At 52.9% G+C, this 15,913-nt stretch overlaps 1 protein-coding gene across 5 annotated transcripts in view; it reads left to right on the top strand.

Annotated features, from left to right (window-relative positions):
* Positions 1-15,913, top strand: part of NFATC2 (nuclear factor of activated T cells 2) — a 160,933-nt gene that overhangs the window by 105,100 nt on the left and 39,920 nt on the right. For all 5 annotated transcript variants that reach the window (XM_055545328.1, XM_055545327.1, XM_055545330.1 and 2 more), the window contains exons 7-9: positions 7,103-7,158; positions 7,796-7,922; positions 9,198-9,887. In XM_055545328.1, the coding sequence (XP_055401303.1) occupies positions 7,103-7,158; positions 7,796-7,922; positions 9,198-9,887 (873 nt within the window). The remainder of the gene's footprint in view (positions 1-7,102; positions 7,159-7,795; positions 7,923-9,197; positions 9,888-15,913) is intronic.

The following is a 15,913-nucleotide window of genomic DNA, read 5'->3' as shown; positions in this document are numbered from 1 at the left end:
TTGATTTTTTAGAAAGAAGGCGTGGGTGGTGGAATTGGAATTCCCTCTTTCCCACTGAGTCATCACATCCTAATGTGAGTCATTTTATGACTTGGAGGTTCCCAAAGGTTGTATTTTGAGCTTTGTTTAATAAATATAAATGCATATGCTTAAAATAAAAATTTTTTGCTAAATTAAGTACTTTTCCATGGATTCGTCCCCTGGAAACATTGGAACTCACTTAGAGAAGACACCTCCTCTTCCCACCTGTTTTTCTCCATGGGTTTGGCTTCACCCCATCTGGTGTCTTCTGAAACAATTGACTTGGTCTGGAAGTCTCTCTGCCTTGGACTTGCCTCTGGGAAAGGTCAGCCTTCAAGCTGGGCTTGACCATGACTAAGGCTCTGTAGACCTTTGCCCTTGGTGACTCATGTCCGTGGTGTCACAGGTCCCTTGGGCCAGAGCCCACCACTTATACACAGCTGGCTGGGGCTTTGAGCGTTCCCCCAACAACAGAAGTCAGATCACAGCTCAGGAGCCCACCCCAACCCCCAGAGATAGAGAAAATGGTCTTCTTTTCAGAGGGCTGTTTGCCTGAACTCCAGTCCTCTTGTGTGCAAGAACAGACTTTGAAGGATCCTGCTATTTCAGTGTCTTAAAAAGAGGACATGAGTTTTCTGATTAACATGGGCCCTGGTGTTTTCAGCATCAGGAATTGTTCTTGGTGCCAACAGACTTTCTGTAATTTGCAATTAGCAGGATGGAATTTCCACCCCTGTCGAGAAAATCATATCTTTTATTAACAAACTGTTAGACACCCTCTTGCGTTATTTTTTTTTTCTACAGTTTTGGTTGCATACTTTTAAAAACAATAAGAGTGCTATGTGTTTAAGGGTAAGCAGGCTGGATTTTGGATCATCCAGCAGATTTGGCTTGAAGCCTGGATAGACCTCATCTTTTGTGCTTTGGGACTTGGTTTCCCCATCTGTAAAAGGGGGTTTGGTGGTATTTGGGCCGTAAAAGGAGATCGAGGATCTCAAAGTGCTGGGCCATGGTAGGTGCCCAGAAAATGTCAGCTGACTGTCACGTGTCCCCTGGGAGCTCGGTTTACTTACCTGAATGAGTAAGGCCCAGGTTGGTTTTTTGTCTGGGAGAAGGGTCCTTCCTGGCACAGGCGAGCCTTTCCCCTCCTCTCAGCTCCCAGCCATCAGACCCTGCTGTCATGCCCGATGCGATGGAGGGAAACTGAGGAACAGCCTGCCGCCTACCCCCTCTCACAGATGGGAAGCCAGCTCACCAAGGGGGGTGGGCAGACTTCCTTGAGTTGGCAGCACACGTCAGAGGAAGGCTGGGCCCCACACCCCAACTTCCTGGCTCCCTGAGTGACTGTGGGGGCTGGTGGACGACACCTCGGGATGACGGCCCATCGCTGAGAAGAGGTGCCCCTGGGCTGGGATGAAAGCTGAGCTGAAGTCTGGCCTCTATGCAGACGACGTGCTGATGCTCTTCTGGCCTCGCTCCTCCACGCACGCAGCCCCCGGGATTTCCGTGGCTGCTCCCTAGATATTTATTAGAATCCTAGTGTGCACAGGTTCTGTGCCAGGCCCTGGGGGCATATGACCAAGGAGGTCCCTGCCCTCAGGGCATGGCTGGTTTCAAACTTGCCTATAAGGAGGTCACTTTGAGATCGGATGAGTGCTGTGAGGACAGGGGAACCAGGCCTAGGAGCAAGACCAAAGGGTCTGGAGGTTAAGAGAAAAATACAGGATGCTAACTTGAATCCAGATTTCTTAGTATGAGGGTGTCCCACGCAGTGGCACAGAGCTTGGAACATACCGGTAGTTTAAGAAGTATTCCTTGCTTTCTGAGATTCACAGTTAACTCCACAGTCCGTATTTTGTTTCTTATATCTGGCAAGCATGGGCTGTGTAGTCAGGGAGGGCTTCCCTGAGGACATGCCTTTGCACAGAGCCCTAAAGGCGGGAAAGAGGGAGCCAGATGGGTGCTCGGAAGAGTGTCCAGGCAAGAGGAACTGCCCTGGGCCAGGGTCCCAGCGTGGGGCTGAGCCGGGGGTGTTTGGGGGAACCGAAACCAGACCCAGGCTGCTGGTGCGGGGCGAAGGCAAGTGCGACACCAGTCAAGCCTGGAGAGGTCATGGGGGGCAGGGGCCAGGTCAGGCTGGGCCGTGTGGATGTGGCGACGAGTTTGCATTTCCTTCCAGAAGCGAGTAGCTGTTGGAGGCTTTTAAGCAGGGACATGTCATGATCGAATTTACATTTTTAAGATTGCTTTGGCAATCTGCATGGAGAAGGAGCTCGGGGTGGAGGCGGGGTGACGGAGCCGTCCCTGCAGTTGTGCAGATGGGGACACGGCGGGTGGGGTAAGCCTACCGAGGACGTGGGGAGGCGGAAGGGAAGACGGGAGGTGTGGGAGTCAGGCTCTTCCTCGCCAGCTCTCAGGAGACCCGTCAAGGGCAGTGGCACCATTTCTGTTGTTGTTTAGTCCACTCAGTCGTGGCTGACTCTGCGACCCTGCGGACCGTAGCCCTCCCAGTTTCCTCTGTCCATGGGATTTCCCAGCAAGAACACTGGAGTGTGTTGCCATTTCCTTCTCCAGGGGATCTTCCCGACCCAGGGATCGAACTTGCGTCTCCTGCGTTGGCAGGCAGATCTTTACCACTGAGCCACCTGAGGAGCCCAGTGGTACCATTCTGGGTGGATGAAATCCTAAGGGGCCATTCCTGACCCCCCCACCCCGCATCTGCTCGGCTTATTAAGCCCATGCATCCAGGGAGTGTGAGTTTTTCTGCTAGTTAAGCAATCGTAAAGAGCAGACCCAAATGACTTCAGCCATCTTCATGGAGAAGGGAGCTAATTTTAAAGAGCAGAGCCAGGCCTGGGAAGCATCACAAGCGGTTTCCTAACCCAAACTGACACTTTGATTTCCTCCCGGTTTGCCTGGAGCCCAGTGGCACGCTCATGGGCCTCAGTGAAGACGGGCTTGCTTCCCCTCTTCTGAGAGTGTGCTCCTTTCTGAGGGGGTGCTGACGTGAGCCCACCGTTGACATGAGGCTGACTGCGGAGACTCCAGCCCGGACTGCTTGCTGCTTCCGGATGCGCTGCTCCATCAGGGGGTTCAAGAGCTGCCTGCAAGAGCTCCACGGGACCATACACCCACAGACCCACTGGCCACGGGGCCGCGTGTTCTCCTGGCGGCGGTGCCAAGTTAGAGCAAAGGCTGGGATATTTCTTGAGCCGTGTGCTTCCCACCCCATTGTTTCTCTTACAGAGTCTTGCTGAGGCTTCTGTAGACCCAACCTCTTTGCCCGAAGGAGCTGGCTCTTTTAGCCTCTGAGTAAAGACTTGGAAGAGCCTATTTTGTGCTGGCTGCTAGCCCCTCTTAATTTAGGACAGGGGAAGTTTGCCCGAACATCTGCTCGAGAGACCGAAGTCCTTTATTTCATCTCAGCCCAGAGCAGTAGAAGCAGACTTGGTCTTCTCGAGCCTCTTCTGTTCTGGGCAGGTTTTCCGAGTCCCGGACCTAGGGTAGCAATCTGGAGGTGGATTACCTAGAATTATCTAGAACTCAGGCTGAGTGGCTCGGGTTGAGTTTGACTCCTTGTCTGCACCTGTAATGACGGGCTCCTGCAGTCACTTCCCTCAAAGGACTCTTCACAGACAGGCGGTGATTTTGCTTCGTGGGGTCTTTTTGCAGAGTGGCCAGTAGCCGGCCATTTCCTGAGCTCTGGCGATGGGCTGAGTGCCGGGGAATCCTGAGGTCGGTTTGTGCATTTAGTCCACCTGTGTTTGTGGAGCATCTATTAAGCGCCAGACATGTCGTCCTGGGAGAAAGCAGAGAACAAGTCGGTGGTGTGGCCCTGCTCTCTGGGAGCGTGTCCCCGCCCTCCATTCAGGCAGCCAGACCAAATGTCTAAAACTGCCTTTGGGGCCTTAAAAAAATGGAAATAATGGTGGAAAGACCCATATTTGAAAGGAAAGAAAAATCAGGCACCGTGCCATCTGTCAGAATTATTTTTTCAAGAGCAAAATCTTTGTTTTTTAGGTGAAATTTCATCTTGAAATGGCAGCAGCTAGTTAAAAAGCTACTAAGCCATTCTGTAGGCCAGTTGGCTTTAAAAAACAAAGAGAGCTGGGCTTCCAGGTGGCTCAGACCATAAAGAACCTGCCTGCAGTGCGGGAGAAACCTGGTTTCATCCCTGGGTCAGAAAGATCGCCTGGAGAAGGGAATGGCAACCCGCTCCAATATTCTTGCCTAGAGAATCCCATGGACAGAGGAGCCTGGCATACTACAGTCCACGGGGTCTCAAAGAGTCAGGCATGACTGACCATACAAACTACACATAACGTAACACTGATCGTTCTAACCAGGTGTAGGTGTGTCGTTCAGTAGTATGGAAATGCAGCCACAGTGTTGTATAACAGCGCTATTTTCAGGACATTTCCTGTTTCTGAAACAGGAGATCTGTGCCTGTTAAATAATAGCTCTCTCCTCCCCCAGCCGCTGGTAACTTGCAGTCCCTTTTCTGTCTCTATGAATTGGTCTGTTCCGTGTGCCTCATGAGTGGGATCAAACCATCTTTGTCCTTCTGTGCCTGGTGTATTTAATAATGTTTTTAAGGTCTGCGCTTATAGCACATATCAAAATTTGCTCCCCCTTTAAGGCTAAATAATATTCCACTGTATGTATCAGTTCAGTTCAGTCACTCAGTCGTGTCTGACTCGTTGCCACCCCACGGACTGCAACACGCCAGGCCTCCCTGTCCATCACCAACTCCCGGAGCTTTGCTCAGACTCATGTCCGCTGATTGGGTGCTGCCAGCCAACCGTCTCATCCTCCAGCTTTCTTTATGGTCCAAGTCTCACATTCATACTGTATATATAGAGCACATTTTGGTTTTCCCTTTATCCACTGGTGGTCACTTGGGTTGTTTCCATCCCACAGACCTCTGTTTTCCTTAAAGAAGCACTTTGCTGCTTCAGCCACCACTTAGATTATAACTGTTACTTACTGCAGTGATGTAATAAACTCTGATCATGTCAACAAATGACTAGTCCTGAGGCATGAAATGAAGTCATGGCCCCTGAGGGTGTCCTGTAGGACAGGTGATGGTGAGGGTACCCAGAGGGGATAAACTTGGTCCAAAACAGGGGACTTCAGCTGAGTCTTGAAGGCCAAGCCACCCCCAATGCCCGCCTACCTCCATTAACTTGGCAGAGGGGCTGCATGGGCTCGGGAATCTGCAGCCACGTGATGGAAGAGCTCAGTTCAGCCAGTGAGAGGCTGAGGAGGAGAGCAAGGCACCAGACATCAGCATCGTCCCTTTCTTGGATTAATTTGTTACTTGATCTTCTGACATAGCTCACACTGCAGCTAGTGAGGATATGGTTTTTGATGAGGACCTGTGCTTAGCTCAAACTGCCTTCTAAGAGGCGGACACATGTCTCTTCAATGACCTGTGACCTGTCTTTGATTTTAAAAAGTGAGGATTTTCTCAGAAGAGCTCTATCCGGGGTTTCACACACTGGACGTACCCTGTCTTGATGACTTGACTTCAGGTTCCTTGACGTCTATCCATCTGTTCTCCCTTGCTTCCTTTTGAGCAGCGGCTGATGTCAGCTCCTGGTTTTTCCCCTGCCCGTCAGCAGCCTTTGGAGCTGCTGACACTTTTGTACATTCAGACATGAAATGTTTACTAGACACCTGCCATGTGGTGGGTGTTGGTGAGGCAGCGGCAACTTTTAACTTGCTCCCCTCCGCAGGGATCTCTTCCCTTTGGGCATAAACCTGCGTCTCCCCTCGTCATTTCAGGAACTGCAAGGCCAGGACACGCAGGCTGACTTGTTGGAGACGGCTCCAACCGGCTTAGTGCTTGTTCTTCCTGCAGGTCGTCTCGATTGCATCAGCTTTGGTGGCAATCACGACTTTTTCTTACTTATTATGTTGGGAAATATGTCCTCTACAAGTTGAGATAATGCCTGGAAACTCAGTTTCTTTGGGTAAACCTGCTGGTCCCAGACGACAGGGTTCAAATCTGACCTGTCACAGAAGCCGCTAATCACCATGCTTGCAAAGAGGGTGGGGCCGTCCTTTGGCCAAATGTCGGGACACAGTCCATACCCAGCCCACCTTGGAGGGGTAATGCTACACCTGAGCAGATTAAAGGCTCTGAGCAGTCCTGCAGTAAAGAAATCCACTTGCCTGACTCTGCTTTTGCCAAATGCTTACTAGCTGGTAGAGCTTGCTTTCCTTTCTCATAAACCTATTTAATATTCTTCAGAGCCAGTGCTCCACAAAACACCCTGGAAACACTTGTGGAAATGATTTGTTTTAGCCCCAAACTGCCCACTGGCTGATGTAGGTGGTCAGCAAAAGAAATCTATTATTTGCAAATGCAGAGTTTTGTTTGGCCCAACTTGTTGGCCCCAAACTGGGGAGCCAGAGCCCTGCTTCAGGGAAGGAGGGCTTGCCACTGAAGCCTGTCCACGCCTGTTGTGACGGGTCACGGGGGAGCCAGGCTCTCTGTTGACTAAAAGGTGGAGGGTGGGCGCCTGTGCTCCCTCCCTCTCCAAGGCCTCACGAGCCAGGACATTGTTTAAACCTCCGAGGACAGAATATGCAAGCCACCTGTGTTCTCAGACGATGGAGAAGTCATGTCTGGGACAGCCGTGGGTCTGTAATGGGGCCCCTGCGACAGTCTTGGCATATGCAGAGCATTTTGGAAATAGCCTTTGGTTGAACAAAGCATGTTATAAAGTAAAGCATATAACAATCTTTGTATTTTAAAGAAAGATGTAGATATTTAAATATAGAGAAAAAAGATAATGGTTTTGGGATGATGGACAATTTCTATTTTTTCCTGATTTTGTAGCGTTGCCCAGTTTTCTATTGTCCATGTGCCTTCTCTTTGCAAAAAGAAATATGTGTTTATAGAAATAAAAATACGTGTATATACATACGTGCACACCTAATGCACTCATACAGGTGTACTTGACTGAAATGATCTAACCTAGAAGCCAAGATCAGTAGACGTTGGTGAGTTTTTGTCTTAAATCTTCGGTTGCTAAGAATTCCTTCAAAGTCTGTCATTTCTAAATTTTTCCAGATGGGCAGCAAATTTGGGAGATGGAGGCCACGGTGGATAAAGACAAGAGCCAGCCTGTAAGCACCCAGACGCGCTGACTGGATGACCTGTCCTGTCCACCCCCAACCCTTGTGTTCTCTTTCCCTCTTTTTTCTCCTTCCTTCATCAACGTCCCAGTGCTTTGGACCAAATAGGCATTTAGTGGGTATTGACGTGACGAGTGAATTACATGTTTCCTGAGCATCAGACCCTCTGATTTGTAACAGTGACATCTTAATATACTTTGATAGAGTAAGTAGTAAGTCATCTTTGCTGCAGCTGAAAAGTCAAGTTCCCTTTAATTAGAATTTTGCCTGTAAGCCTGCAGGATATGTCGTGAGTCTTTTTATTTTTATTGAAGTATAGTTGGTTCACAACATGCTGTTGGTTTTGGGTGCACAACAGAGTGATTCGGTTATGTATGTGTATACATATATATGCATATTTTTAAAAATTCTTTTCCATTATAGATTATTGCAAGAGATTGAATACAGTTCCCTGTGCTATAGAGCAAATCCTGTTTGTTTTATAGCGAGCACTGTGCACCCGTTAACCCCACGCCCCAGTGAGTCCCTGCCCACCGAGTCCTTTCAGATGGGCTGGCTCAGTGTGCTTAGGGCCTTGGATAGGAACTTACTTGCGGTTGCAGTTAAATTACTGACAACTTTCTTTCAGAACATGCTTTTTGTTGAGATTCCGGAGTATCGGAACAAGCACATTCGGACTTCGGTGAAGGTGAACTTTTACGTCATCAACGGGAAAAGAAAACGAAGCCAGCCTCAGCACTTTACCTACCATCCAGGTAAGGAGTTCTCTCTGGAGGCCCCTTGGGCGTGAAGAGGCGGCCGTGTGTGCAGGTGAGGACGCCTGTGATCTGCTGGGCGACTTTGGGCAAGTGACTCACCCTGTCTCAGCCTCAGCTTCCTCCTCTGTCAGATGGCACCTTCCTTATGAGAGCTGTAGAAATCCAATGCATGTAAAGTGCTTGGGACCGTCTACATCAATGACATTAGCTACTGTTGCTAGTATTTTCCTTTGCAAGGGCAGAATAAGAATGGGGCACATGTAGGCTTGTTTACTGGAAGATGGCAAGGTTGATGACTCCTCTCTCTGTCGTAGATTTGATCACAATAGAGGCAGAAAGTGAATATGCCCTAAAAGCCAGCTCCTTAGGGACCCCACAGTAGGTGGTCACTTGGTGGATAAACAGTTACTGAGTGGATCACCAGGCCAGGAGGCCTCATTCCCACCAAGCACTTCAGTCCCAAGACAGGCAACGAGAGCCATGTTTCATTCATTCCTTTGTCAAGAAAATATCTGAGTGCCCACTCAGTGCCAGGTACTGTTTAGGGTGGGCTTCCCTGGTGGCTCACACAGAAAAGAATCTGCCTGCGATCCAGAAGACCCAGCTTCTATCCCTGGGTGGGGAACGTCCCCTGGAGAAGGAAATGGCAACCCAAGCATTGCCTGGGAAATCCCATGGACAGAGGAGCCCGGCGGGCTACAGTCCATGGGGTTGCCAAAGAGTCGGACACAACTTAGCAACTAAACAGTAACAGCTATTCAGGGTGCCGGGGTCCCAGCATGGAACAAAAAAGACCAAGAAGAAGAATCCTCTCTTGGAGGAGCTCACATTCTAGTGGGGGAGGGGCGGGTTGAGATATAACTGAGCACAGGGAGGGCACAGACATTTCAGACGATGATGAGTGTGGTGAAGGACGGCAGGCAGGGAAGGGATGGGAGCTGCCAGGGCAGAGGCAGGAGGTGGAGGCATAATTTTACATCAAGCTCTTGTCGGAGCTCTCCCCCGGGGGAAAAGACAACACATGTCCCAGGGCTGACGGCAACCCCCCGCCACTTTCCGCCATCGGAAAGACCTATAGTTCAAGGCCATCACCCAAGGTCAAACTTCTAACCTAAGACAGTCGCACAGGGGGAGCCTCTTGCCCGAGCCCAGATCTTTGATCCCGGCAGTCTGGCCTCCCGAGGCTGTGCTCCTACCGCCGTCTGTCCATCCTCCATGCCCCCCCGGCGGCGCTAAGAGAGGTCCGCCCCGTGTGCTCTTCTCTTCTCGCAGTCCCAGCCATCAAGACGGAGCCCACTGATGAGTACGACCCCGCCTTGATCTGCAGCCCCGCCCACGGGGGCCTGGGGAGCCAGCCGTACTACGGGCAGCACCCGATGGTGGCCGAGCCCCCCTCCTGCCTCGTGGCCACCATGGCTCCCTGCCAGCAGTTCCGCTCGGGGCTCTCATCCCCCGACGCGCGCTACCAGCAGCAGAACCCGGCGGCCGTCCTCTACCAGCGGGGCAAGAGCCTGAGCCCCGGGCTGCTGGGCTACCAGCAGCCCGCCCTCATGGCCAGCCCGCTGGCGCTGGCGGACGCCCACCGCTCCGTGCTGGTGCACGCCGGCTCGCAGGGCCAGGGCGCGGCGCTGCTGCACTCCGGCCCGGCCAACCAGCAGGCCTCGCCCGTCATCCACTACTCGCCCACCAACCAGCCGCTGCGCTGCGGGAGCCACCAGGAGTTCCAGCACATCGTGTACTGCGAGAACTTCGCGCCTGGCCCCGCCAGGCCCGGCCCGCCCCCTGTCAGTCAGGGTCAGAGGCTGAGCCCTGGCTCCTACCCCACCGTCATCCAGCAGCAGAACGCCCCCAGCCAAAGAGCCGCCAAAAACGGACCCCCGGTCAGTGACCAAAAGGAAGTGTTACCCGCGGGCGTGACGATCAAACAGGAGCAGAACTTGGACCAGACCTACTTGGATGACGGTAAGACGCTCGTCTTCCTCATTGCGCGTGAGTTCCATGCCCTGTAGCCAACCCCCACCCCCACCCCAGCAAGCTGACTGTAGGGCCTGGGTAGCCTCCTTTACCTGTTTGGGGCCTCGGTGTCCCCCTCTTTAAATGAAGGGAATTGGATAAGATGATCTTTAAGGCCTCACCCAAGTCTGTGCATGAATCATTGCCCAACAGGAGTTTGGGGTGGGCATTAGGGGTTTTAGTTGCCCCCTCCTAAAACCATGGCAACAGAAAGAGCAAGTGAGGGCACTTCTGGCCCTAGGAGTGTGCTCCGGGTCACAAACCGGGTCCGTTTAACTGCTTCCACTCTCTTTCCATCTGCCAAATTTAGACCGAGGATAGGGCAACAGAAAGGAAGGAAAGCTAACCTTTTATTCCTGGAGAGAAAGGGGAAAAAAAAACCTCCCACTCTGTAGTCTTCTGTTGTGTATTTAGGGGAGGGGGTGGGGTGGAGGGAAGGGGAGATCTTGAAGGGTGGCTGCCTCGGAAGGGCGCATGAATGGGGGCTCGCAGGCAGGCTGCAGGCGGGCTCCACCACGTGCCCGTGGAACAGAGCCGTGCATTGATGCGGGGAAACAGTGAGCTTCCGCTGTGGTGAGCCCAGCTGATGGGCTGGTTGGGCCAAAGGACAGATGCAGAGGCAGCTTTGTGTCTCTAGGTGCCCGAGTCGGGTGGCGAGGCCCAGCCGGGGGCAGGCTCGTTGGGAGTGGCAGTGTTGATGGCATGGGTCTGTGATCGCAGCGACGGAGGGTGAGCTGTGTGGACAGGACTCATCTGGGACCAGCCAGGTGCCACTGCAGGGGCAGAGAGGGCGGGGTGGGCAGAGCGGCCTTCCCCTGGGGAAGGAAGGAAACAGGTGGCTTGGATTTCTCAGTGAGAAGGAAAGCCTGTCCCACTGGCTGGCATCTGCAGCTCCAGCCTCGCCCTTGACTGGCAACAGCATCTGAGACACCCTGAAATGTCAATTATTCAGGAAGATTTACTCTCAGGAATGCACCCAAGGCATAGGAAGTAAGGAAAAAGCTTCGAAATAGCCACGGTAGTTATCATAGAGACCAGGTGCTAGACTTCAGACACAGTGAGTGCAGGGTGCTTGCTCAGAGACTGTGGACTTCTACTTTATGCAAAGTTTTGACAATCCGCCATGTTTTGTAGTTTCCACGTCCCCTCTCTGGTAAAAACTATCTTTCAAAAACTCCCCCCCAAGTGTATCCAGCAAAGGTCCTGAGAACCTCTTAGTTTAGAGTCAGACTGCCCCAAGTGCCTTACAAAGGTGACCTCGGAGTACTGCTGAGTTACTCACTGAGCTGACTGGTCCTGAGCATTCAAAAGCAGATCGAGTTAGGAGCACTGTGCTCTGTTTTAAAGAGAGAGACCCTGGTGCCATCCATTCGCAAAACAATGTATACCCGAAATGGCTGGCGAAGATCAAGTGTCGGTGCTTAGCTGGAAGGGGGTGGGAGACTGCACTGGTGTGGAGTGCCTTCCCGACTGAGAGATGGATGAAGTGGGCTGTAACCCGACCGCTCTCCACGCGTCTGCTCAGGGCTGGATCAGGCAGAGGCGCTCCATGAATAAGTGATGCCGGAGCAGGGGCTGGAACTGTCCTCCCCTGACTCTGTCCCACGTTGCTTTGGTCTCTGGAGTAGGAAATGTGCCGGCCCCTCCCACCCTGTCCGTCATCCCACCACACAGACCAACACGAGCATCTTGGAAAGAGAACGGGGTCAGTCGCTGGTTCTCTGTAATGCATCAGGACCCACGATCATGAGTAAGCTCTGAGCACCTCTTGTTGCTCAGATAGAGGCTTGTGTTAAGGGGGAAGCAGCTGAGCGTGGGAGACCCTTTGGGGCCTCTGTCTGTCTGAACACAGGCAGGTTCAAGGTCAGAGTGAGGATGGCCTCCCAGAGGGTCAGTAACACGAGTCAGCTCTAAGGCTTTCTTGGAAAACCAGATACAGTGAACCTGCTTCTCCGGGTGGAGCCTTTTTTAAGTACGCTGTCTGTAAGCCCAGGCTTCCCTGCTGGCTCAGTGGTAAAGAATCCGCCTGCCAATGCAGGAGACACAGGTTCAGTCCCTGGTCCCGGAAGATGCCCTGGAGAAGGAAATGGCAACCCTCTCCAGTATTCTTGCCTGGGAAATCCCATGGACAGAGGAGCCCAGCAGGGTACAGTCCATGGGGTCGCAAAAGAGTCGGACATGACTGAGAGACTAAAACAAGAAACCGTAAGCCCAGTTCCCTGGAATCTTAGGAGGCATTCTCTGAAACGAGGGTTCTGTGGCTGGAAAAGGGGAGAAACACTTGATAAAACCAAGTTTTTATAGCACTTGTTTACTGCTGGACTTCTCAGAACCTTTACTGACCTCGTGGATACTCTCGGCTTCTAAAACAAGAGAAAATTGCTCCATCACCTGTACAACTCCAGGGGTGCTGCTGACATTGAGTATACTCTGTGTGAACAGAGCCCTTCCAGCTGTACAGCCTGGCGGGCCTGGGGCCCCTTTCCCCTGACGTTCAGGAAGAGTAACACGGAGGCATCTCAGAGAGTTCAGAGCCAGCCCTGCCCTGTCCCGTGGGCTGTGTTCAGGCTTCACGTTCCTGGGGCCAGAGCGGGGCACAGGGCAGGGGATGGTCTCCACCCGTGTGGCCCCCAGATGCAGCCCTGTGGCCGCTGGTGAGATGCTCTGCGCCTGACTGGTGGTGTCCCCAAGCCTCTGCCCAGCCCCGGTCCCTTCAACGGGAAGGTGCCCGTGTGGCCCGTCGTGTGCTCAGGGCTGACTCCAGCCTGCCCCACCGCTGTAGCTGCCAGGAAGAGGGCTACAGCGTCGTCTGCCAACTGCTGGCTTTGAGGTCCCTCTCGCAGACGCCTTCTGGCCGGTGTATTCACAGAACGTTCTCAGGCTCCGCCGTTGACTTCATGAAGGTGGGGTTCAGACTGGTCAGCTCTCTGGTGTTTCTTCCTGACCAGTAAACTGGAAATCCCGGGGTCATCTCTCTAGTCTGTCTGGGAGGCCTTCTAGGTCCTTTTCCATCCCTTTGATCAATTCCCCAGTGGAGATCCCCCCAGAAAATATACTCTGGCTGCCCAGACTCCAGCAGAAGATGCTCCTGGGGGCAAGGATGCCATTCCTCTGCCTTGGGATTTTGGCAGACTTGACTTTCTTTGGTTATTTTGTGAGAGCTGGGCTGACTTGCTTTGAGGGTCAAAGGAAGGTTCCGCAGCTGGAAAGGGAAGGGGTCACCACGGAGGACTCGGGTCCAAATGCAGACGCGTCACCCTTGCAGTGGCCACGCCGCCCCGCTGTGATCCCGGGAAGCTCCGGCCCTTGGCGCTCTCTCCCCGACCATTGGCTCACGACCCGGCGCGTCTGGTCTGCGTCCCACCTGGTCCCACCGCTCTCCTTCCCAAGCTGCATTCCTGCACACAGACGCTGTCTGTCTTGGCCCCTGTTTTTTTCCCTTGGAACTCCAAAATGCAGCTTCTGCTTTCTCCACTCCAAGGACTCGAGACGTTTTCCAAAAGTCTCTTTCTGAGCTAGCAAAATAAGTGATATTCCAGGGCCAGCGTATCCTCACTCCTCTGCTGTGTGCCTGCCTGGACCCAGGCTTTCTTTCACAGTTCTTCTGAAATACGTGCTTTGCACACATGTTCACTGTTTTTTTCCCCCTCTGTCCCACTTGTCCCCTTCTGTAACTGGCTTCTTGCTCTAAAGCCCCGGGCTGTACCTGGGAAATACCTTCAGCTCAAAACAGTAGCCTGATCCTGAGAGCCCCTGAGCAAATCCTTCCCTCCCTCCTTTCCTTCCCCCACGCGTTGGGCTCCTCTCCTGACTTCACTCTCTTCTCCTCCATCCTGATTTAACTGGTCACCTTCTCTGTACCCTGGTGACTCAGATGGTCGAGTCTGCCTGCAGTGCAGGAGACCCGGGTTCCATCCCTGGGTCAGGAAGATCCCCTGGAGAAGGAAATGGCAACCCGCTCCAGAATCCTTGCCTGGAAAATCTCATGGATCGAGGAGGCTGGCAGGGCCTCCTTGCAATCCATGGGGTTGCAAGAGTCAGACCTGACTGAGCGACTTCACTTTCTTTCTTTCTCTGTACCAGGCACAGTCCTGGGACTCAGGGGTGCGCTAGTGACAAGTCAAAAGTCCTTGCTCTCGTGGGGTGTGTTCTGGGTAAAAGAGGCAGATGTTAGCACAGAAGGTAACAGACAAGCATCTTGCAGACGGCGGTAGAAAGCCACGAGGGAACGCACACAAGGTCAGAAGCCAGAGTGTGGCTGGCTGGGGGTGGTCCAGCAAGGCTGGCCCTGAGAGGTGGGCTTCAGGGAAGATCTGAGGGAAGGTGTTGCAGGAAGCAGAGTCAGCCGGCGGGAGGCTGTGAGCTCAGAGGCGTGGGCTACTCTTGGTGGGTTTTCGTCAAGAGGGCACCGTGAATTGATTTCCCTTTTGAGGACGTCACTGGCTGCCTTTGGACAGTGGACAGTAGGGAGGCAAGAGATGGAAAACAAGGGCTTTGCTTCCTTTTAGACAAACCCCGAGACAAAGGCGGTGAGCCCCGTGGCCAGTGCTGTGGGGGAGCGCGCAGGGGCAGGGGGATGGCACGTTTGACAAAACGCTGCCTTGCGAGTCCTCTCCTCAGCGCGCTGGTTTGAGACAGAACTAGCACTGCCAGAATGCGGTGAGTTTACAGGGAGTTCTGACCTGTCCCCTGCCCAGAACTGAGGGGCGGCTGCGTGTGCACCCCCAGGGCACCTGCCTGGGGCACGTCGGCAGTGTGTGTGCGTGCTGGGGGCAGGCGGGCGGGAGAGGCTCCGGGAAGCAGGGCCTCGGAGGAGATGCCTGCGGGGTCCCGCTGGTGACATGGTCTCCAAAGAGCTGCGGGTTCGCAGGTCCTCAGGCTGTCCCGTCACGGGCTCAGGGTGGCGAGCCTGCGCCGGCAGCCTCGAGACGGCTGAGGCAGACAAGAACGCCAGGGACAGTGGGGAGGCTTGGGATTCAAAGGAGATCCTCTGTCCCCTTATCTTAGGGAGAAGGATGAGGTCTCAGTGATGACCAGAGCCTCTGCCATTGGCTTTTAAGGATGGCAGATGGTATGTGTGTCTGTGTGTTTATACATATCAGAAGAGCACAGACCAGTTTGGTTGTGAATCTACTTTTCTATTCTTCATAGGAACTAAAAAATCATTTCTTGAAATACATTAAATAAGTTTGATTATTTCTACATATTGAAATGCAGGCACACTCAGAAATCAGTGGTGTGTGCTGAGTTTCACCAAGTGGACCACCATGCAGTTACCACCTGGCCCATGCAGGACACCGAATCTGGTTAGAACCCCAGGAGCCCCCCACAGCCGTTGCCCTGCCTTCCAACCCTGGGAGTTCATTTTGCCTTCTTGCAGAAACAGAAGTCACGCAGCCACGCTCTCCTGTGTCTGGCTTCCTTCCACCACCAGTAGCTTGTGAGATCCAGCAATCCTGGGTGTAGCTGAGGTTCATTCATTCTGTTGTCCATGGAGGGAATTTTCTGCAGCCTCTGTGTCCATGTTCCTATTGATAGAGAGGACTGGGTTGCTCCTCATTTTATGGAGAAGCCGTGTGAACACTCTCGAACTCTTCTTTGGCCGTCCACACAGAGGGTCAGGAGTGGAGCCCTTGCCAGATGGTTTTCCAAAGTGATCATACGAGTTTCGATGCCCGCTGCGGTGCAGGGGGTCGTGTGGAGCGGTTTGAAGGGTAGTTCACTTTGCATCTTCTGACTCTGGGACCAGCTCTCATTTCTGATGAAGAGACCCAGTTACAGGGGACTCAGACCCAGGAGCAGCAGGCTGTGTGGGTATAGCAGCTCTGACCTGCTCAGATACTCAGGACTGCCAAACACGCATTAAGATCTGCGCTTGTAAATAAGGTTCCTAAAAGATGTCCAGCAGTTATCATTTGCTCCCTTAATAGTAACGGTCATCCTGATAGCCTGCTTCCCTTCAGGTTTCTTGAGGT

The sequence above is a fragment of the Bubalus kerabau genome, chromosome 13 (genome assembly GCF_029407905.1).
Source record: "Bubalus kerabau isolate K-KA32 ecotype Philippines breed swamp buffalo chromosome 13, PCC_UOA_SB_1v2, whole genome shotgun sequence".
Lineage (NCBI taxonomy): Eukaryota > Metazoa > Chordata > Mammalia > Artiodactyla > Bovidae > Bubalus > Bubalus kerabau.
This window is presented reverse-complemented; position numbering and strand designations above follow the sequence as displayed.